The sequence below is a fragment of the Ahaetulla prasina genome, chromosome 3, assembly GCF_028640845.1.
Source record: "Ahaetulla prasina isolate Xishuangbanna chromosome 3, ASM2864084v1, whole genome shotgun sequence".
Classification (NCBI taxonomy): domain Eukaryota; kingdom Metazoa; phylum Chordata; class Lepidosauria; order Squamata; family Colubridae; genus Ahaetulla; species Ahaetulla prasina.
The window spans coordinates 169,068,675-169,093,571 of NC_080541.1; the positions used below are offsets into that span (position 1 = coordinate 169,068,675).

The 24,897-nt window shown below is 38.4% G+C and overlaps 1 protein-coding gene across 1 annotated transcript in view; it reads left to right on the forward strand.

Moving 5' to 3' along the window:
• Positions 1-24,897, forward strand: part of LRP8 (LDL receptor related protein 8) — a 236,734-nt gene that overhangs the window by 118,257 nt on the left and 93,580 nt on the right. The window contains exon 3 of the mRNA XM_058175134.1: positions 23,902-24,024. Within this exon, the coding sequence (XP_058031117.1) occupies positions 23,902-24,024 (123 nt within the window). The remainder of the gene's footprint in view (positions 1-23,901; positions 24,025-24,897) is intronic.

Below are 24,897 nucleotides of genomic sequence, written 5' to 3' on the forward strand. Positions count from 1 at the left end.
AAATTCTGCACAGGAGATAGGGCAATGGTGAAACCTTGAACTGGTTTACTACCGGTTTGCTAGCTGCGCAAGCGCACTGTGTGCGCGCATGTGCAGTGCACATCACGCACCAAATGCAAGGTGTGTGCATGCATGTGCAGTGTATGCCAGAAGGAGGCATGGGGTAAGTAGAACAGCGCAGGAGGCAGGGTTATCAGCTGTGGCACACAATCTTTTTTTTTTACTTTTAAAAGCATTTTTTTACAACCTATTTGGCTGAATAAGTTGTAAAAATGCTTTTAAATATAAAAAAAGGGCTCTGACAATCAGGCAGCTCAGCTGGGATTGTCAGAGCCTTTTTTTAACCTTTTAAAAGAATTTTTTTACAAATTCAACAAATTCAACATGTTTTACCTTTTAAAACCCTTTTTTAAAAGTAGCGGGGAAGCGGGCAACCGGGCATTGGGTGGGCATGGGCGGGGGATTTTTGCTACCGGTTCTCTGAACCACCTGCTGCCATCGCTACCGAATCAGCCGATCCAGTCCGAACAAGGAGCATTTTACCCCTGAGATAGGGATATATTTTAAAGTAAAACCTCAATGTATATTTAAATCAGTGCGGACATAATTGCTTCAGGCTTATCCAGAAAATTCTGTTAGAGAGGCTGTTTGGTATGAAATGTTTTTTTTAAAAAATCACTGTATTCTAAAAATGTGCAGAGGAACACGGTATGTTGCAATATGGTCTTGTTTTAGTGATAAGCTTAACCATTTAATTAATTTCATATAGGCATTTCTACTTAACACATGGATCATTCTTTTCTTATTAATTTAGATCGGGTTACATTTTGCTCATTTTGATTACTATAACATATTTATGTTTTTTCACTGTATGACCACTCTTTAATCAGGAATCATTTTATATTTTATCATTTCAATGAATAAAATTAGCAACTAAAAAAAAAGTGGTATGAAAGACTATTAGAAACCAAAGAGAAAGATGTCCAGACTCAGGGCGGCAAGTAGCCAAAAACTGGATACTCTATTGACAAATAAAAAAAGTCAACTTTGCTTTGAGTTATGCAATTTAAAGTTGCCAGAAATAGCTAAGAAAAGTAGCTGCTGGGTCTTTGGTAAGGGCACTTTACTCTCTGAATTATACTTATAATTTTTCTGTGGCCTTTATGAAATACAGATTTCAGATATCTATAGTATGATTTTTGGTCTCTCAGCAACATAGGTGACATGAGTGATATGAATTGTGGCATAAGTTTAAGAAACAGCTTTGGGGTTAAATCTCTAGGTCTTCAGACTCAGGAGGGCAGAATAAGCCAGACCACACAAAGACTTGGAAGGTGGTGAGGTCAAGTTAAAAGGCACCATAGCTACCAAATACTGTGCAGACTGTTATAAGCCGCATGGAGATTAGTGAGCAATGGCAGAATGAAACTTCCCCTCCGTACATGCTTTCCAGTCACCTATGCGTTACCAAGACAACTCCAACCATTGGAATACAAATTATTCTTTGGGTGCTACAGCAAAGTTGATGTTGACTAACCCTGCATGCAAATTTAAGTGACAACTGTGTAAACAACAGCTACTATTAATCATCAGAAGAGTCAACAGGAGCTGTACTCAGGAAAAATGTTATTGGCAGGGGCAAGGAAATGGAACAAGGAGAGGAGGGGAAGCCTGCACACATACACATTCACACCCAAACAATTATTGGCCTTGTAATTCATGACTGCTGAGTCCTTGAGTTCTGACTCCCTAGGAAACATAAGTTATTCTTGTTCTGGACATTAACTATAAACAAGCCTTGGGATAGAATGAAATCTTTTCACATGCAAAAACTGCCAGAGCCCTGGCTTTGGAAAGTTTGAAAACAGAAAAAGTTGTGACAGCTATGGCTTTTGGAGTATTTCTGAAAGACAAAGATGTTATAAGGTTGCCCAGTTGGAGTTGGTGCTTAAGCAATCTTAATTTCCAGCTGAGCAATTCAGTTACAGTACGAATAGTTTTTGGACTTTTAGACTTGAAGCAGTAAGTTGGATCCAGGCTAAGTAAAGTAGTTGTGACTGATTTAAGTTCCATTAGTTTCAATAGATTGGCTTCAGGCATAACCAAATCTAATGCTATTTCATTATCTCTTGCACTGTTTACACAAAAAGCATTAACAATTGTGTTAACAGCGAAGTCTATTTATTATTGATTTCTAACGTATTTACTCTACAAAATATCCACGTATGATAGAAGTCAGTTTTACTATTTCTGAAATTTTGTAAACATTCAGTAACTTTTGGCAGCTCTGTGACACCTTTTGGCAAGAATGTTTTGCAGCTATAACACTTTCCTTAATACTGTAATTTCAAAATACCTTTAGTTGTTTTCCTGATTATCATGTGGAAAAATCAACAAGGAATTAAATTCGGTTCTATTTTCAGCCTGAATAATATCTCAAGATGTAAAAGAAACCCGAAGATAGGTTTTCTGATAGCTGGAATCTATTGTATATTTGAACTGATCCCTCTTGGCAGCCGATGAATTGTTTTGCCTGCTTTAAGGTGCGTTCACATAAGCAAAGCTAATGTTTTCAACACAGTTAGGTTTGTAGTAAACCAGGGGTGAAATGCTCCCGGTTCTGATCAGATCTCACGATCCAGTAGCGATCATGGTCAGTGGTTCGGCGATCTGGTAGCAATCGTCAAACCACCGGCGACACCTGACACCCGGGTGTCATTACTTCCTGGTTAAAACCAGGAAGTAATGTGGTTTTTTACCTTCTGTGCATGTGCAGAAGGTTTTGCGCATGTGCAGAAGGTCTGCGCGTGGCATGTGGACTTCTGAGCAGCTAAGGAAGGTAAGACGATTTCACCCCTGTAATAAACATATTGTAGATGAATTGAACAATATCCTTGCTTGGGGTGGTTTAAAGTGTCAGATTTCAAGATTAAGATTATGATAGTAGAGTGATATAACTCAAGGCAGATGCTTATTTTCCAGGGTGAAGCAATTCAGTCTGAAGCAGTTGCAATTCTAGGTCTCCACAAAGCTCTAGCTTGGTTTATGTGGAACTCTAATAAGCGAAAGATGCCAATATACTGTAGCAGCCATGCACACTCTCACACCCCAATGTTTATTCTTTATGTAAACTGATACAGTCAGAAGGAGAAAAGTCATCCAGTTTATGATTAGCGAAGCCTAAATCATGTTCTGTAGTTCGAGGAAGACTGTTTTACAAAACTCAGCCACCTCCCTCCCCCACTGGGGTTTTATGCTCAGCGCTTGGCTGGGGTGGGGAGCGCTTCCCCATGCCGTCCCCTTCTTTCTCTTGGCCCTGCCCACGAGGGAGGAGGAAGGCCAGGCTTGGGGGATGGCCCCCACCCTGCAAGATCTGCCCCCGCCGTTCTCTCCCAGCCCTCTTTGCTGGCGGAAACAGCAAAAGTACCATGATGAAGGCGGAATCCTACTGCCGCACAAAGGCAAGTGCAGGAGCGCTTTGCTCCCACATTGAGGTTCCGCACATCTCCACCCCCACGACAGGGCAACAGCTCTTTCATCCCTCTGTCGCGACAGAGAGCCACAGAGAAGTTGGAATTGATTGAGTGAAACACGATGGAGAAACATGATTGAAGCTGGGCTGGGGTGATGGCATGCGTGCCCACAGAGAAGGCTCTCATGCCACGTCTGGCATGCATGCCATAGGTTCGCTATCACAGACTTATAGGCTCCTGGGGCATGTTATTATTATTATGGTCCTTACAGTTACCTACTCTTGCTTGCTTCTTCGATTGAAAACAGAATATTCAGTATTGATCAGGATAGACAGTATAGCTTGAAATCTGTGCTCCCGTATTATAAAAAGCCCATTATAGTGTAGGTAGTCCTCAATCTATGACCAGAATTAAGCTCAAAATTTTCATTGATAAGCAAGGCAGTTGTTCAGTAGTTTTGCCTCATTTTATGACCTTTTCCCCACAGTTGTTAAGTGAATCCCTGCAGTTGTTAAGTTAGTAACACCGTTGCAAAGTGAATCTGGCTTCCCCATTGACTTTGCTTGTTGGAAGGTCGCAAAAGGAGATTTTGGGAGATTTCAAACATAAATATGAATTGGTTGCCAAGTGTCTGAATTTTGATCATGTGACCACAGGGATGTTGCAATGGTTGTGTGAAAAACGTTCACAAGTCGTTTTTTTCAGTGCCATTGTAACTTTGAATGCTCACTAAATGAACTGTTGTAAGTCAAGGACTACCTGTAACTAAAATAGTAAATCTAAATTCCCAATTTAAATATGAAAAATAAAAAAGGCAAAATATATTAAACACAGAATTGCTAGTTTTCAATCATCTGAAGGCCTTAGTGAACAGCCAGGTTTTTTGCCTGCTTGCAAAAGTCTGTGAAGATGAGGACTGGACCATTCTGAAGAAAAAAGAACTGCTGTGGAGAACATCTGTCATTCGGCCCTCTCCTGCCATGAGATATCCTAAAAGGCTCGCTTTTTGGATGAAAGAGGCAGAAACTACTTGATAAAAGTTGTCTTATTAAGAATTCCACAGTGCTTCCACTTCATTCTTATCCTTTATTCAGATTAACTGTTAAATTGCAGGGAAATAATAGGCTTAGGGGAGAACCACCTGAAATGGTTGTGAGATAAATTGTTTTTTTCTATAATCTTTCAACATTTATAGGATTATTCTTTTTTTTAAAAATTCCAAAAATCAAGAAAATTGTTTTATGTTTCAGGTAGCAACATTCCTGTTTTCAAACTGTCCTGTACTGAGGCTGCTTCCTTTTTGAGAAGGGGTTAACTCTGATACATTATGCAGCACAAAAACTTTATTCTTTAGATTCCTTTAGTCTCTCAATTTTGTGGTAGATGTCTCAAAAAGTGGTAGCACTAGTTTTCTTGAATGAGCTTAGAAACTAAACAGGGTCAAGCCTGGTTAGTGCTTACATAGGAAGTGCCATCCTGAAAGAAGCCATTTTCAAAACACATTGGTATTGTATCCAAGAATAATAGCCTACCGGAAGCAGAGCACAGTTCAGAAGAGAGTTACTGATTTTACGTTAAGATTCTGAGAAGAAAGGAGTTTGTGTCAATACCACTGTGTTTTATCAGCAACCATTTGGCAAAAGAGGAGATTATTGGGCACAGCAGCAAATAAACAAGCAGGTTGATTTAGCTGAGATTAATTTGATGTAATTGCTGACATTTCATAAATCGCAACTATGGCTTCCAGATGTAAATAATGCATTTTGATGAGTGGATTCTTAGGAGCAGGCCTGAAATTCAGTTGATCTGCAAAGCTACACAGTTAGCATGTTTAATGGGAATGTGTGAGATTTGTCTGAACTTGGGTTTTTTATTGTTCTAAAATTCTGCCTCGTATCTTGTGTTTTAAACATGAAGTACCAAGGAGTTTTCTTAGCAGTGAGTTGAAAGAATGCATCATTTGAGAAGATTAGTAGAATATACATTGAATGATTATTTCTAACATTTGAGAGGGAATTATTCCACACTCCTAAATTTGTAGATCACAGAAAAACTTAGAATAATGGCCAGCAGCTGTTAGAATGATGCACACTAATGATATCCATTCAATATGTAACATTTTTATTCAAATAGGTTTTGTTACATAATTATAATCTTTCATACAGGACTCTAAGGAAGATAGCTGGGTATTTTTCCCATGCTGCAAATAGAGAGCTGAGATGTGAGGGGGAAAATGGCTTGCCCAAGGCAGAAGAAAAACTGAGAACCTTAAGACGAAATTCATAGCTCATATTTTATCATATCCTATCCCAGTGATGGTGAACCTTTTTGCCGTCGTGTGCCAAAAGCGGAGGGAGCGTGCGTGTGTGCCCATACCCATAATTCAATGTGTCCCGTGCATGTGCGGGTGACCCCCCCCAGTCCCCCCGCTTTTGGCACAGTGGACCTGGTAGGCCCGTTTTTTGCCCTCCCCAGGGTTCAGAGCCTTTCTAGGAGCCTGGGGAGGGCAAAAACCTTCCCCACAGCCCGAAAATCAGCTGGCTGGCGCGTGTTGGAGCTGAGCTAGGGCAGTGCTTGTGTGCTCATATATATGGCTCCACGTGCCACAGGTTCGCCATCTTGGGCCTATCCTATTACTATGGGATAGTAAAGTCCATGTGTTCTTGAATTTCCAGGCTTAAAATTGGAAGTGTCCACATAAACAAAATTAAATTCTGATGGTTTTATAAGTTGTTGTTCTATATTCTTTGGCAAGGAAACTTTCATAGATTAGGTGGCAATTTATACCAGTGTTTTCAATAGAATATATATATATATTTTATTTTATGTATATGTGTGTGTGTGTGTGTGTGTGTGTGTGTGTGTATGTATGTAAGTATGTATGTATGTATATAGATATGTATGTATATATATATATATTTCAAATGTTGATTCCTATTTTTTTAAAGTAACATTTATAATTTTTTTTAAAAAATCTTGAATGCTAGAATTCATGAAAATGTATGCTTTTGAAACAATATTTCAAATATTACGTGCAGCTGTAGGACACTCTGATCATTGCATGATTCACCTTGTACCTGCTTACAGGCAAAGACTTAAAGCCATAAAACCAATAATTAAATCAGTGAAAACCTGGACGGAGGAATCAGAATTAAAGCTACAGGCATGTTTTGACTGCACTGATTGGAATATTTTTAAAGATACCTCTGCAGACCTGGATGAACTCACAGATACTGTAACATCATATGTCAGCTTCTGTGAAGACCTATGTGTACCTACAAGGAACTTGCGAATACACAGTAATAACAAACCTTGGTTTACACCTAAACTTAAGCAGCTACGACATTCCAAAGAGGAAGCCTACAGAAAAGGTGATAAAATGCTGTACAATCAGGCCAGAAATGCACTAACAAGGGAGATAAGAGCAGCAAAAAGAAGCTACTCTGAAAAGCTAAAGAATCAATTTTCAGCAAATGAACCAGCAAACATGTGGAAAACTCTTAAAAATATCACCGGCTATGGCAAACCTCCTTCCCAGGCTGAAGGTAATCAACAACTGGCAGATGACCTGAATGAGTTTTACTGCAGGTTTGAAAGGAAACTACAGCCACCTATCTCCACAACCCCATCTCAGACACACCAACAACAGCCAAGCCTCCTACAACTGACCCCATTTCATTGGGTTCACAACCCCTAGTGATCACAGAAAAGGAAGTGCAGGACCTATTTCACAGACAAAAGCCAGGAAAAGCTCCAGGCCCAGACAAGATAACTCCTTCTTGCTTAAAAGTCTGTGCTGACCAATTGGCCCACATCTTCAGCCATATCTTCAATAAATCACTAGAGATGTGCTATGTTCCTTCTTGCTTCAAACGCTCTACCATCATCCCAGTGCCGAAGAAGCCCACCATCAAGGAACTGAATGACTACAGACCAGTTGCTCTAACATCTGTAGTCATGAAAACCTTTGAAAGGCTAGTGCTTTCCTACCTGAAAACCATCACGAATCCGCTTTTAGACCCTTGCAATTTGCATACCGAGCAAATAGATCAACAGATGATGCTGTTAATATGGCTCTGCACTACATCCTACAACATCTTGAGTCTCCAAAGACCTATGCAAGGGTCCTTTTGTAGACTTTAGTTCAGCATTCAATACCATCATTCCAGACATTCTCCTAACTAAGCTAAACCAGCTACAGGTACCGGAACAGACTTGTAAGTGGATCACAAGCTTCCTAACAAACAGGAAGCAGCAGGTGAAGCTAAGCAAGATCACATCAAATACCTGTACAATGAGCACAGGGGCCCCAAGGCTGTGTGCTCTCCCCACTTCTCTTCTCTCTGTATACCAATGACTGCATCTCCAATGATCCATTTGTTAAGCTACTGAAGTTCGCAGATGACACAACAGTGATTGGTCTCATTCGAGACAATGACGAATCCGCATATAGATGAGAGGTCGAACGACTAGCCTTGTGGTGCAACCAAAACAATCTGGAACTGAACACACTCAAAACCGTAGAAATGGTGGTAGATTTTAGGAAAACCCTTCCATACTTCCACCTCTCACAATACTTGACAACACAGTATCAACAGTAGAAACCTTCAAATTTCTGGGTTCTATCATATCGCAAGATCTCAAATGGACAGCTAACATCAAAACATCATTAAAAAGGACAACAAAGAATGTTCTTTCTGCCAACTCAGTAAGCTCAAACTGCCCAAGGAGCTGCTGATCCAAGTTCTACAGAGGAATTATTGAGTCTGTCATTTGCACCTCTATAACTGTCTGGTTCGGTTCTGCAACCCAACAAGAAAACACAGACTTCAGAGGATAATTAGAACTGCAGAAAAATATATTGCTACCAACTTGCCTTCCATTGAGGACCTGTATACTGCACGAATCAAGAAGAGAGCCGTGAAAATATTTGCAGATCCCTCGCATCCTGGACATAAACTGTTTCAACTCCTACCCTCAAAACGACGCTATAGAGCACTGCACACCAGAACAACTAGACACAAGAACAGTTTTTCCCCGAAGGCCATCACTCTGCTAAACAAATAATTCCCTCAACACTGTCAGACTATTTACTGAATCTGCACTACTATTAATCGTTTCATAGTTCCCATCACCAATCTCTTTCCACTTATGACTGTATGACTATAACTTGTTGCTGGCAATCCTTATGATTTATATTGATATATTGATCATCAATTGTGTTGTAAATGTTGTACCTTGATGAACGTATCTTTTCTTTTATGTACACTGAGAGCATATGCACCAAGACAAATTCCTTGTGTGTCCAATCACACTTGGCCAATAAAATTCTATTCTATTCTATTCTATTCTATTCTATTCTATTCTATTCTATTCTATTCTATTCTAAAAGAAATACACAAAGTAAAAAAAGAGACATTGAAACATTCTCCTTGTTATATAACCTAATCAATTATTGATATCTTCACATTATATCTAAATTGGATGCAATTCATTTTAGATATAATAACAATAACATTCCAATAGTTTTGATCAAGTGGTTTAAGGCACCAGCTAGAAAGCAGGAAACTATGAATTCTTGTCCAGTTTTAGCCATGAAAGGCAACTGGGTTTTTTTGGGCCAGTCATTCTCTGTCAGCCCCAATGCAACTCACAGGGTTGTCGAGTGGGAAAATAGGAGGCGGAAAAGGAGTATTAGATATGTTTGCTGCATTGAATTATTTTATAAAAATAATAAAGCCATGATACAAATAAATAAATTAAAAATAGTTTTAAAAGGAGAGTGCTAACGTTCTGTTTTGTTGAACGGTATATTGGCAGTAATAAAGTAAATCCTTCTGTTGTTCTAATTATTCAGTTTATTGTATGAGCGTGAAAACGAAGGAAACCAGCACTTTGTTATTAATAGACATTTATTTGGCTTTCTTCCACTGTTAACAGGCTTGGATTGAAAGATGGACCTGCTGTTCAGTTTGCAACTAAGGTTGGCATTGGAGAACATTATTAAAATGGCTTTTATGTATAATTCAGCCAATTTCACTGGAAAACAGGTTCAGTCAAATGCAAAGTGAAGTGCGCTCTCATGAATAAACCCAACACTCTTTGGTTCCAAATCCTTGTTCTTTATTGTATATGAACAAATTGCGAGGGACGACTGACAGTTTCTTGGTACTTTCTGCATTGTGGTCTCTTTTGCTTTATGCAAACCCTTTGCCAATTCCATTCATTGGGAGGCCTTCCTGTTGCATCTGTCAGATATGTTCCTTTTTGTAGCTCTTGATTATCTCATTTTGCTGATAGGCAGAATGAGTCTTTCTATTTTGCATTGCCAATCTGCCCTTATTTTGTGTCTGCAAAGAATGAAAAATGCAAAGCGTGGCTTTGAGCAATGCAAATTATAGCCCTGTCTTTCAAGGTCATAAGCCACATTTTTAATTTTTTCCTCCAGTTTGAGTTTGCAATGGTTCAGTCGCAGAGGGATCACTTCCTTCATCATTGAATAGCTTAACCTCCTTTTATAGTCCATAGTAGGAAATTATTTTATGATGGGCAATCCAGACTAACCTTTTCAGAAGGCTGCTGATAAGCAGCAATCCATTCTTTGTATCTTCTTCATGCTAAATCTAATGAATACACCAGATATATACTGTGAATTTTCAGAAGGTGAAGCAGGTTTCCAGGTATTTTTGATCCACAGCCTAATAATTAGTCAAGACCAAACTTTTTCATTGTAGAAATTTAATTATAGAACTTTGTATTCATTTATTTGACTTGTATGGTCACCCAACTCTAGTGTTTTACAACTAAGTATAAAAAAACACAAGATAACTAAACAAAAGTTAACACGCATATAACATAAAAAACAGAATAACTAAAATGGTGACAGAATAACTGAGGCCAACCATTTTATATCATTGTATGGTCTGTTCAGAAATCTTTCATTCTGAATAGGATCAGCTCATGTTATAGCCCAGTGTTTGGAAAAAAAACTAGATTTTCGTGGCTTTACAAAGGCCAGCAGGATGGGGCCATTCAAACCTTAGGGAAATAATGGTCTATAGGGCAGGTACCATGACAAGAAAGGTTCTTGTTCTTGGGTTCCACTAGGTTGCTTCAAAGAAGGAAACTCCCCCACCCCACCAGATTTCATGGGACAAGAAAGGCCAATGAAACTTCAGCAGTTCCACAAATAACCAGGAATTCCATGAGAGATTTCATAAGTGCTAACAGGACTTTGAGTTGCACCCAGAAATTTATAGGGAGCTAGTGCAGCTTCTGTATGTACAGACACGCACCCGTAAAACACAAGATATATCTGCACAAGAGCCACAGGGGTGATTTATTCTTTCATTGGGAGTGTAAAATCCCCCTAAATTATTTACCAGTTCTGTCTTTTGGACTGACCTCCGTTTAGAATTAAAGGAAAGTCCCCAGATTAGGAACACCGCCATACCCACAGGTACTCAGTTTTCTTTGGATTGAGTCAAAGCTTTGTTTTTCCCTATAGATACCAGATACTAGGGAGGAAACGTGGCAGCGTCACTTTGACATCCTAGGGTGGAGAGCTATAGCTTGTTGCCACCAGCAGATTGATGATATCTGTCAAAGCATATAGTCATCACCTTATAGAATGAAAGAATGGATCATTAAGAGAGAAGAAACAGCAACTAGTCTGTTGAGAAAGTGGAAAATGTGAAAAAGAAATTCAGAATAATCCCATCTTTATTTTGTTTAATGTAAGATGGCTGAGAGGAACCCCAAGAAGCTGGGTTGTTAGAACCCAGAATAATTAAGTCCTTATTCTTACTGGTTCTTACTGGTATAATTGTCTGACAGAGGAAAGTAGGTTATAAAATCTTAAATGGGAATCTTGGCAGCCAGTTAGGATCTACACTTGCGCTGCAGTTTGACATACTATGCTAATAGTTATATAGCTATATAAATATTTGGGAGAGTGGAGAAAAACTCATTGGCCTCAGTGTTGCACCTGATCAGCTGATTAATAACTTTCATGTTTCAGAGAATGTGACATGTGCAAAAAGTTCTGATTTTGAAAAATATTAAGTTCAAAATAAGGTGATTCAACTACTCTGGAACTGCTTCAGGTTTCAGAAAACTGTTTTGGTCTTGAAATACCTTCAGAATAATCATTTGTTTTGAATTTAAAATGGAACATTTCGAATGAAAACGATTTTATAATTTTAAAAAATATTTCTGATTTCAGCCTTCCGAACACGGACCTTTCACTGGTTGTGATTAAATCTTGTGCTCAAAACTGATATGTGAAAAACATGGGGAAATAACAACATAGTTTGGTTCTCTGTTTGAAAGTGGAGCCTGACCACTTTCTCTTCTCAGGTAGTATTTTCAGAAATGATTTGGCATTGCTTTCTTCCTAGAGCCCAGAAGGGGAAAAAATGATTCAGGGTAAGCAGCTGGCTTCCACACTTACATTTCCCCATTCGTAGTCTATGTATTCTTCTTCCTTTTAAGACTGTTGCTTTTGATTGCTAAATCCCCTTAAATTGATAGGCATCTATCTGCAGAAGTGGTGGATAAGGGTTCTGAAATCAGTATTTGTATAGTTACATCAGTCATAATTGCATCATGGCAGAGTTTGCACCATTTCATCTTTGCAAGTGTGTTGTCATCATAATGTAATCTCACTTTGCTTACTTAAAACAAACCCTTAAACTGAGAACATTCTATACACATTTGAACTTGTGTTTTCCAGGTCTTCTATTTATTTATTTTTGCCATTATATGGTATACATTTTTAGCTTTTTTTTTTTTTTTTTGCATCCCAAAACATTAAAAGCTTCAAATAATTAGATATTAACCTGTTTGAATTTGTGCCCAGAGTAGACTTGGGACAGGTACTTTTGTGATAATGTTGTTATTTTAAAATAATTACACCTTCCTTAAATTTTCACATACTTTATTTATACCTTTTGCATTGCAAATTTTGGATTCTTGCAATTGTTCAATCTGTTTTTAAAATATTATTTGACTACAATACTATATAGTTTTAGCCAATAGCCATGCTAGCTGGTAGCTGTAGTTCAGGTACTTCTATAGTTCTTATTCTTTTTGTAGAGTTTATAACTATTTCTCAATACATTGGATACAGATGAAGAAAAGACTCTTATGTAAGAATGTGGGAACGATAAGATTTTTGTTATTTCCCTTGCTTTATTATAGCAGAGCAAATAAATCATATGTGAAATAATAATCTTTGATTTTTATTCCATAGCTTAGTTCCATAATTCATTTCCAAGTTGACTACTAACAACACATTTATTCAACTGGTGATACCTTTTCCTGGTTATTCACTAAACAGAAGCATAATTTTTCTTGTAAAATAATCATATAGTTTGTATGTGCTTATAAATGGTTAATCCTTTGCATAACAGTCCAGCAATGAAACTATGCATTTACAGATTTTATGCTGCATAGAAAATTATTTATTTAGCCCAACCCATTTTAAATTATTTTTTTTAAAAAAAAAACCTACATAACTAGGTTTACAATACTGAGCTTGAGAAACTTATTCTTTTGGCTCTTAACCCTGATTTTTCCAATACTTCCAATACTTTTAGATGTCATTTTTTTATTGTTTTACTATAATTTTTAAAATTGGGGTTAGAATGCAGTACTGCAGGCTACTTCTGCTGCCTGCTGGCTGCCTGCAATTTGGCAGTTCAAATCTCACCAGGCTCAAGGTTAATTCAGCCTTCCATCCTTCCAAGATTGGTAAAATGAGAACCCAGATTGTTGGGGGCAAGATGCTGACTCCGTAAACCACATAGGGCTGTAAAGCACTGTGCAGCGGTATATAAGTCTAAGTGCTATTGCTATTTGGAAGATGTTTAGATTTCAATTAAAGGTTCAATTACACTGATTTATTCCTAAAATGCCTATGCACAGCAATCTTCTCAATTAACAGTTAGCACCTGTTTGGATAAGGATCAACAGAATTCAAATGGGGTTGGATTCAGTTGGCTTGTGACTAGGTAGGAATTCTAGGCTGATCTCTCTTTTAACTCCTCAGGTTCTGTCACTCCTTCTCCTACATTATATTTCAATTTAAGGAGTTCTATAAAAATCCTCATTAGGAATTTACTGGGGGGGAAACACTGTGTTAAATTAAAGGTGGAGATGAAGTCCACTTTCATACTAGAATGATACGTGTGTGTGAGAGAGAGAACTTTTATCCTGAATAGAATTTTGGTCTAGAATCTAAGCATTCAAACAGGTAGGTCTCCTAAAATTATGTTCCAAAAATAATATTCTACACATTAACATCTGGGGAGCACGGATTGTGATGAACTATTTTTTTTCTTTCGATTTTGTATGGTTATCTTTATTATAAACTTGTGAGTATTTTTTTTCTTTGGCTCCACTTACACATTTCATTTTTAGCCTGCTTGGTCCTATTTGTGTCTTAAAATTTATTGCAGTAACATGGAACAGTTGCCCTGGAATTAGCATAAATTTCACTATTTCAGTCTGTGTATTTTCTTTTGATTATCTTCTGAGATGCTGTAATAATGCAATAACCAGAGTTATATCCCTTGACATAGCTCTTCCCTTTTGTCTCTATAACTGGATTTACATAAGCAGAAGCTCTCCCTTGGTGTGCAGACTCCTGATAAATATGGATGTAGAGTGTGCACACATGCTTTTTTTTCAAAAAAAGTAAACTATGGGCATATGTATATTGAATTCAATATCTCATGTGTGTATTCAGACATTTTCAAGGCATATGATAAATTCTAAGCAAGGATTTATGTTTGTTTGCATAGTTTTTCCTGTGGATGCTCCAATATTTCAGCAAGCAAGAAGTATAGTAGTACATTTTAGTACAATTTTTTTTAGGACCATGCAGTTATTTATCTATCAAACTTGTATGCCGCCCCATCTTGCCCAAGGTGATTTTAGGTTTGGATTTAATCTTTAATTTGGATTTGAAGAGAAGAAGATAATATAGCTTGTGTGGTCCCATACATCACTCTTTTTGACAGATCAAACTCTGCCTTTCCTGGTGTTAGAAGAAATATCCATCTGGGTTCAGTTCCAAGTGGGGACAAAGACACTGGAAACATGGAGGCTGCTTGGAAAGATGGCTTAATGGTGGTCAGGATCACATGGCTTGAGTTCCTGAACAGAAAAGGGATGAGATCCTGTGCGCTCCCTGGCTTTATGCTTTCTCTGAGCTTGGAACTTTCTGGGGCACAGGAAGAGTATCCTGATTGGTTGTCAGACTCCCAGGGGGTGGGGGTCTTAGCTAGCCTTATTCTGCCTTTTTAAATAGTTTCTAAAATATTTCATTCTTCTAGGAGGGGGGTGGGTGCTAAATTCCTACACTGAGATTACCCAAGTCAGAAAAGAAATCACATTTGGTTTAAGGTCCTGCTGTGAGGAGCAACATGTATACCATTTTGCTGCAGATTGTTGAAGAGCTTAGAGATTGGTGTACAGAACTACTTTTAGGTTCCAAGGAGGAATAGGAAACCAAGTTTAATTAAAAACATCAGGCTAGAAATCAGGAGTTCTAGTCCTGCCTTAGGCACAAAACCAGTTGGTTGTCTTTGGGCCGGTCACTCTCAACCCAAAGAAGGTGGCAACATTTTCCTCAAAAGTGTTGCCAAGAGAACTGAAGGGGTTGTCCAGGCAGGTTCCAGGAGCCAAGACTGACTCAAAGGGATCCCCTTCCCAATAAAAAGCAAGACATGCAAGCATTTTAAAACTTAGCAAATAATTGTCTTTATTTTAAATGCCACTCCATTTCCAAAGACTGCAAGACAAAAAGAAATATAAAATAAAAGCATCAAAAAGTTGGTAACATAAACCAGGCCATGTTGCATCACCATTCAGGTTGCAGAATTTTCAAGCATCCCAAAATACTTCTCTGAAGGGTCATATTTTTACATCTCTTTGAAAAAACAGTATCTTCTTGCAAACTGGATCCTTTTTGGCCCCACTTATTTCAGACTATGATGGCTGCTGAGTGAAACTCCAAATGCCAATTCCAGATTGCAGAGGGAACAAGGGGATAACAACAGAAGGCAGCTGAGTTGAATTTAAGTGCAAGCTACCTTACCTTCAGATCTGAACAAGCTAAGAAGCTCTCATAGACTTTGGCTGGCATTCTTTGTCTCTAGCAATCTAGATCTTCAGCTTCTCTGAGGAAGCCACCTGGGATACATGATGCTGGCTCTGGACCTTCTTGCATCGATGTAAGGAACCATGGTGGATTTTTTTTACCTCAGGTTTTCAGAATTTTCTCCTCATGAGCACTGCATCTTATCTCATGGTAACCAGTTTTCCTGGACCTCCAAAATATTTTACTCTTCAAATGCATTCTTTGGATCGTTCCCTACTCTCCTGATCATTCTATTTTTGCAAACCTAACTGGTAGCTGATTTCCACAGATCTGTTGCAGCTTGCAGATTTGGCATTGCCTTATTGAGTAATCCTATAATCAGAACAGATGGCTGCCCTTCCAGTGGTCATTTATATACAGTAGTGTAACTCCCTTTCTTTTTATCGTCTCCTGCTTTTAAATCATTAAACAAAGGCGCTGTCCTTCCCCACCAATTCTGAAATTCTACGTATAAAAGAACAGATTCTCCCCTAGTAACTGCTTTAAATGCCCTTTGAAATGCTTATTTGATTCATGTCTCTTTGGGGAGCATTTGAAATTGTCAGAGATAAACTGCTAGAATTTTCTACCTTGTTCTTTATAATATTATTAATCAAAACAGTTTCTGCAACTTGATAAGCTTCCTTTATATTTTCTTCTGTCACCAACTGAACGATGATTATAGTTGGGACTGTAAATCTTGGTTGAGTTTTATAGTCTGATCTCTTCTGATTGGATTCTAGTTTTATCCTTCTTGTTCTGCTCCATGGAATACAACAAAGCTATTTATATATATTTATATAAATAATAATATACAACTAAGCTATATTATTATATATTATTATATATATTATTATTATTATAACAATATAATATAATATAAATAATAATATACAACTAAGGTATATATATATATTTATATAACAGCATTCTGTGCGCCTTTGGCGTTGAGTCATGCCGGCCACATGACCACGGAGTCGTCTTCGGACAGCGCTGGCTCTTCGGCTTTGAAACGGAGATGAGCACCGCCCCCTAGAGTCGGCAACGACTAGCACATATGTGCGAGGGGAACCTTTACTTTTTATTTATATATGCTGCCAGGTAAAGTAATTGTAACCAAGAGGAATGGTTGGTAACCATAAGTTCAGCAAAGCTGAATCTTTATGATATTTTTGAAGAGGTTCTACTCACGGGATGAGTTTAGCTTTTCCTGCCATTTGCCAGAATTAACATATGGTTGTTACTGGTATCTGACAATTGTTTTCTTCTTGCTCCATGAACAGCAGTTAAATCTCTAGTGGTTTTAGTTACATTGGGAGACTAGAACAGAAAATAGTCAAAGAGATATTTTTCCACAGTACCTTTAACTTGTCAGGGAACAGATTGTGGGAGACATATTCCTAGCATATCTGAAAAACATCTGGTTGGGAAAGTTATTCCATAGCTCATAGTTCATGTGAAATTTTTCAGACATATACTTTTTAAATTATGTCTTTCTGCTTCATGTGGGAACTTCTGTGAAATTCAAGTTACACATTCAGCCAAATATTTGGTGCTTGTGTTAAAGTTTTACTTTTTTGTAGTTATACTAAATAATCTTAAAATGCAAGGAAAATCTGAGAATCCATATGTGGAATTAAATTGTAAATATTAATATTTTATGTTTCAATTATCATCCCATACTTTAGTACTATATACTTGTGTTTTAAAAACAAAAAGTCTTACTGTGATCCACAAATGATTAAACAATATTTTATTTCATTTTTGTACTATTTATTTCTCCCATAAGAAAATCTCTAGTGCCTATTTTGTAGTGTATTGTTATGTATATATATAGCCCCAGAGTTAGAATTGGACTTTATACTTTTGTATGCAGATTCTGCACCTTTTAAATCGTATTTCCTCAATTTTTCATGCCAAATCGACTTGGCTACAATTGTTAGCACTGTCGCAACTGCATGGCCAATGGTAGGGACAAAAGTGTTTTCTAGTAGTATATCTGGAATGATAGATAGTTATAATATGTTTACCGACTTTAGTGTCATTCCTATGAGATACATATTGTCTGGTAGAATGCAATTAATAATAAATAAGACATGGAAGTTGAGTCAAAACAATTTGTAGGACATCCCAAGAATAATTCATAAAGGTACTTCATATCGAATTATCACAGGAATTTTCCCAGTTGTGAAATAAGGCATATGTCACTTTGGTTTCTTCCTAAAATAAAACAAAAAGAAGTCTATGCCCTAAATCCAAATTTCCCCATTGTATTAAAAAAATTATCCATGATGCTAATTCACCCACCCACCCCCCTTTATTAAAATTCAGAGTTGCCATGACAGCTCACCTGGGTGCCTTTTCCACATTCTAGCTTGCTAAAACAATGATTGTAACTGGATGTTGGGAAGAAAAATAAATTAAGGGAAGCCAATAAATTCCATATTATATTTCTTAACTGGCTGATTTTATATATAGTATATAGACCTGACTTAAAGATTCATGGCATGAATTCTTCTTTAAATTTCTCCACCCCAAATATGATATAATAATTAGACTTCTGTTTTTGTCTTATAGACATTTGTCAGGCTCACACACTTTCTTAGCCTATTTTTAGGCCTTTTTTGATTAACGTTTTGATTCAGACATGTCATTTGGATATAGATGCGAATTATTGCTGATTTAAAGTATTTTTGAGCATGGACCACAATGCATTCTTCAAAGGTACAGTCAGCTAAATCCGCGGCTGACCATCGGTGGCGAGTCATTGGCCCCGATGGAGAGGGTGCGCAACTTAGGCGTCCTCCTGGATGAACGGCTGTCTCTAGAAGATCATTTGACGGCCGTCTCCAGGAGAGCGTTCTACCAGGTTCGCCTGGTGCGCCAGTTGCGCCCCTTTCTGGACCGGGATGCCCTATGCACGGTCACTCACGCACTCGTGACGTCTCGCCTGGATTACTGCAACGCTCTCTACATGGGGCTTCCCTTGAAGGGCATCCGGAGGCTACAGTTAGTCCAGAATGCGGCTGCGCGGGTGATAGATGGAGCCCCTCGTGGCTCCCGCATAACACCCATCCTGCGCAGACTGCACTGGCTACCTGTGGCCTTCCGGGTGCGCTTCAAGGTTTTGGTGACCACCTTCAAAGCGCTCCATGGCATAGGGCCGGGTTATTTACGGGACCGCCTACTGCTACCAGATACCTCTCACCGACCCGTCCGCTCTCACAGAGAGGGACTCCTCAGGGTGCCGTCAGCTAGGCAGTGTCGTCTGGCGATGCCCAGGGGAAGGGCCTTCTCTGTGGGGGCTCCCGCCCTCTGGAACGAACTCCCCCCAGGACTCCGTCAACTTCCGGACCTCCGAACCTTCCGTCGCGAGCTCAAGACACATTTATTTACCTGTGCAGGACTGGCTTAGATTTTAAATTTATAGGGGTTTTAAATTGGTTTTAACATTTATATTTCCATTTTTAATAATTGGGCATTATAATAAGTTTTTTAATGATTATTTTAATTTGTATATAGATGTTTTATATGCCTGTGAACCGCCCTGAGTCCTTTGGGAGATAGGGCGGTATACAAATTTGAATAATAAATAAATAATAAAAGGAGGCAGTGCTTCAAAGACTTCTTTCTTTTATGCTCAGGAACAATTCAGGAAGGAAAGACTAGTTGAGAATTCCTGCCTCCTTGGTATTGTTTTCTTGGGGGCTGGCTGAAATCCTCAAATTATGGCAGTAGCCTGAAATAAATGTGGTCAAAGTGTACTGTGGGTTTCTGCTTTTTAAAGAGAGATTGCAGCAACGCACCTTGCAAGTTTAGGGTGGAATGAGTAAGATAATTGAAATTAAATGCACATAAATGAGTGATTTACAACCGATAAATAATTCACATCATAAAGATAGGAGTGGGCTATGGTACTGCCTTGCCATTGGTCTATGTCTTCCCTAGAGAAGTATTGCTTCTAGCAACTGGGGCAGATTAAATTGTTGGCATTAAGTACTTTAGGTTAATCATTCTCAGTAGCATTTGTTTATATATGCTTGTTTTAATTGAAAATTGAAGGATTTGTATTGTTCAGAGTAGCTTGTATTTCATGATCCCTGAATTCATGCAGCAAAAACAATAACCACTTAAGATTTTTCTGTCTGTCAGTAGCATCCATTGAAGATACTCAGGTGGCTTCCATTGAGTTGAAAAACTGAATTGTTTTCTTTTTCCCCATTCAGTCTGGATTAAACTGTTGGATCTCCTAAGGCGATTTACTTAACCATCCACATTATAGTTTATCAGCAGATGTTGGGCATTGCAAGGAAGACGACCTTACAGGCTATCTGATTGTGAGGATGCAAACCAAGCCTATTAATACCTTCAAAATGCCATCAGATGGTTCTTTGCCAGTACTGTATGTCTTTCCACCTTTTGTGATGCCTGATAATAAATTAATTGTGTTTTTAAAGAACACTGTCAAGGGAACAAAGCAATCCATGGCACCATCTGCTACCAGCATGTTTGTGTGGTGGTGGGAGTTTTGTATCTCCATTATTCAGGATCGTTGGCAGACCCCAGTGCTGCCAGCAGACCTTTTCTTCAAAAATAATAGCCAGGGTATTATTGGTAGATCAGTGGGAAAATGGCTTTGTCATGCCAAGGCTGGGGCATTACCAAGTAAGGAGTAAGCATATTGGAGCATTTTGGGATGGATGGTGCAGAAAACAAAACGCAGATCAAAATGGTAAAAATTTCTGGCCGTGCATTTTATGAAGGCTATTAAATTATAATGCTTTATAATAATAAATAGTTTCAATCTGTCCTGAAGGAAACGTTTTGAGGCTAAATGTAGAAACCAGAGAACAATGTTAGTATGCAATTTGCATATTAAAATTATTATAAGCTTCTTTGAAAAACATTAAATCAATGTAATGTCACAATACGAAAATATAACCTGTAGAGGATAAAATCATAATAGTCTTATGGAGAGAATATGGATATCTGCTTTTATTTTCCTCATTATTTTCCATTCATGCTGAAATTTTCTATTATCTAGCTCGGCAGACAAAATTATACAACACCATGTATGCTTATAATAATAGTGTTTGGAAATATTTGACAAAAGGTCTTATTGACCATAGTAGCTACTATTCTCCTGAAGACAGAATTCATTTGAAAACAAATCGAATAGCTAACATGTGAATAGTTCAAATTGCTGCACAGTTTCAAGGCTTGTCCCTAGATCAGAACTGGGCATTTTATGGCCCCCAAAGCCACATCTGGCCCTTAGGCTGTTCCTGTCCCACTCTCGTGAGGTCAGTCAGAAATTAGAAATCAGTTGTAAATAAATGCACTGCAGGGGGCAGAAGAAGAAGAGTGGTCTGGTTCTGCACAGTCACCATGAGCTCCTTCAGCCAATTGACAGCGGTGGGAAGATGAGAAGAGAAAGTGCTCACCCCTGGCCTGCAACAGCTTGATGAATTGAGATGACGGAGTTTGAGGACATCAGGTTACAGTCCCATACAGTCCATAACAGTCCCACTGGCCCCGTGGGAAAATTAATTGCCTGCCACTGCCTTTCATGAAGAAAAGCAGGAAGCAACCTATATTTCCTTCATCGATTCTGAAACTGATGTCTGAATCAAGGTAGCATTTGAAGATCCATAATCCATAATAATAATATTCTGTCTGATATAGGCAGGCGAATGTCTCTAAGTTTTAAGAAGGCCATAGTTGTTTTTAAAACAACCCACATGTGCATTGCCCTCCTCCTTCACAAAGAGACAAGTGTCCTTTCCATTACTTAGAGAGACTGTGAGAAAAATCTACTGGCACTAAGTTGCCTGTGTATATAGGTTTTTCATTTAAAAATAGAGTACTGGTTGAAATTCTTGTGTTTTTATTTCAACCACCTTAATAAGTCTAGGTAATCAGAGTTCTGGGAAAGTTGTTGCTCCAGAAATTCTAATTTCAATCACTCCTAGCTGCAGCTAGCATGATCTTTGCCGAAGGAGTGTGGATTGTTTAACTAAAACATCTGGAGGACAAGATGTTTCATTCTTCCATTTGAAGTGCACGTAATACTTGACTGTCTGATCTGATTTCAGAATAATAACTCCATAGCAAGCACAAGATCTGTGATATGCTTTTACATGGAAAAACCCTACTTACTTGAGATGAAATTAGCTAATAAATCAATAGAAAAGGTTGAGGTTGCCAAGCAAAAGTTTTAAAAATAAGAACATAAATCTGGAGGCTGCTTCAATATTTTTTCTGCTTTAGTACATAACCATCAGCTGGGCCACTGGGATAACTACCTGCTGTTGATAGTTCATAATTCATGTGATTTGTGCACAAGAAACAATACACTCCATTCCTCATGGTATGCTTGTCTGTACTTAACAATACTGTTTGAAGAAAGCCTAACATTTCTTAGGATGTCACAACATGGAATCTACATTTTATGATAAAAATGATAGCTTATCATATGGGATGGTTTGTTTTGTATGGTTTGTATGGTTTGTATGGTTAATACCATACTGTTTAAAATTTGGCCCTCTGACTTTTAATGCTGCTTTTCTTGTCTTTAGAAAATGGGCTTTGGTTAGACATATAAAATCATCTCATTAGGTGGAAACATTTAATTTTTATCTTTAGCTATTTTTAAATTGATGGTCAACTGATTCCAACTGAGTAAATTTGTGCAATATATTTGCACTACTTTTAAACCCTGTGAGTTGTAATGGATATGTTGGTTTCTTCTCACAACCCTCATTTTACCATACTTCCTAATTGTTTAGGTTGATAGGTTGAACTATCAACCTAAGCAATATGAAACTCGATTCCATTTTATTTCTATGTACTATTCGAAGTATCTCTGAAAATAATTTTCCTTGATCTGATGCCCTCCAAAGCTGCTGGCATCCTCCAGTTTGATAATGCTGGTTGGGGGTGGAAGTCAAATCATTATTATAATCAAAGACCAGCACAAGTTAAAAACACTCAAGGAATATCCAATTAAAAATTATAGAATAAAATAATAAATAACAGGTAAAATCTATATTAAAATCACAATTTGTCATCCAATCTGTCAGTTGCACACAAGCAAAAGACAGCATGGCCTGGCTCCGTGATGGTGAACCTATGGCAGAGCCCAATTTGCAGACACACAAGCCGTTTCCCCAGCTCACCTCCGCCGCACATGCATGTGGGTCTCCCAGATGGTTTTCGGGTCTCTGCTGCACATGCACGGGGGGACAGGGCGCATGCATGAGATATGCACATATGAGTGGGGGCTCACGAGGGCTCACATGCACATTGCATTATGGGTGTGCGCACACGCGCTTTGGGTACTTGGTGCCGAAAAGGTTAACCATCACTGGCCTGACTGTAATATAATATCAATCCTTAAACTCGGAGGACCATAGTCATTAAATGCTAAAATGGGGGTGGAAAATGGTAGTGAAACTGTAGGAGATGATCAGGCTGAGCCGGAGGACAGAGTCAACTACATCATCAGTTTGGAATCCCTATTTTTCCATAAGAGAACTAAGTCTCATTCCCCTGTAAATTCTATTGATTCTTATCTGGCACCAATTTGCCTTGACCGTTAGTTGTTCAGATTCTTGTGTTTAGGTAGCATCATAGTGGGTTTCAAATCCCATCACTACTGGTTTACTCATGGGCGCGCTTGCGTGTGCACACAATGCTTCTGCGCATGCGCAGAAACGTCCAGGCAGGTGAGCGGAGCCTTCCGCTGCTACTGGTTTGCCCGATCCGGAGCGAACCAGTAGCAACCCACCACTGGGTAGCATGAAATAAACTTGTAGTACTTTTGAACCCTATCCTGGCTCCTGGTTCTTGTGCCTGACAGAAACACAAGAAAACCAAGAAATATTACCTTAGCACAGCTTCAGCTGTACTGCAGTTGTGATTGAGGGAGCAAGGCCAACAAGCATAAAAAAATGCAATCTTATTCCTTTTATTGCTTTCCGAAAACATAGTTTACTCATAAGAATATCCATAGATAAAATAGTGGAAGAGGTTAAGGAGCTTCTTTTCTTTTTCATTCTCCTATTCACAAAGCTGCTTGGGCTCTTAAGTTCCCTCAGTGAAAGCATGCTGGGTGAAACATTGATTCCTTATGATCTAGGAATAGGTGAATTGTATAGCTCTTGAGATGTAAGAAGTGCTTTTGATTAATTACTGTGCATCTAAAATCAAAGAATGATTTCCTATCCAATTGAACTATTCTTTTTCCTTTTTAAAAAAAAAATCCTCTTTCTCTCCTTTCAGCCAAGAAGACTTGTGCAGAGTCCGATTTTACCTGCAACAATGGTCACTGCATCCCGTCCAGATGGAAGTGCGATGGGGAGGAGGAATGTTCAGATGGATCTGATGAATCCGAATCAATGTGCAGTGAGTATTCTTGCTATGCATTTCTGGAGCATTTGGCTTTGTAATAATTTTGAAAGCGACTGGTGAAACAGATGACAAACATACTTACACGCACAGAGAAGCTAACGTCTATTGAAGAAGTGGAAGCGTACTTCAGGAGCGCACCTACCTATCCATATGGATATTCACCCCCCAAGCTGTTCACTTTCAAGCTAATAGTTATATGTAAAGTGCAGGAAAGCAGTAAAAACAGTAAGCGGAAGAAATTAAATAATGAGATAATAAAAAAAGGATGTGTAGCTAAATCTAGTTTAACACCAGTACTCTCCACTGTGCCTCTCTATACCTTTCTGTCTTTTTAAGCCCACCTTGCTTTTATCACATTCAACCATGGCTGCATACGTTGCTTGATGTTCTTTAAATTTCTATTTTCTGTTTTTACCATTTCATCAACCTCATCCAGCCACCACTGCTTGATCTTCTCCTCCTTCTCAGTCCATTAACTCTTCCTTCATGTGTCTGTTTTGCAGTTCTATGCTCTCTATATAACTAAATCACCTCAATATACTTTTTTCATACTGGTCACTCGCTTGTATTCAGTCCACATACCTTAAGCTCCCATTCATTCTTGAGCCCATCACTTCTTGTTTTACTGCCCACACACTATTGCATTCAAATTACTTCTACATTTCTCCAGCCATTCCCATTTCATGTGTGGGCAGAAGTGTGCTCTTATGCATAGCCATTTATTCTACTATTTATTATTATGTGCAGCCACGTAATACTCATTCCTCACAACAAACAATGTACTGCCCACTACGTTTCTACCACCTTTGGCACATCTTAAAATTTCTCCATCAATTTCCCCATCTTTAGAAAACATTTTATCACATT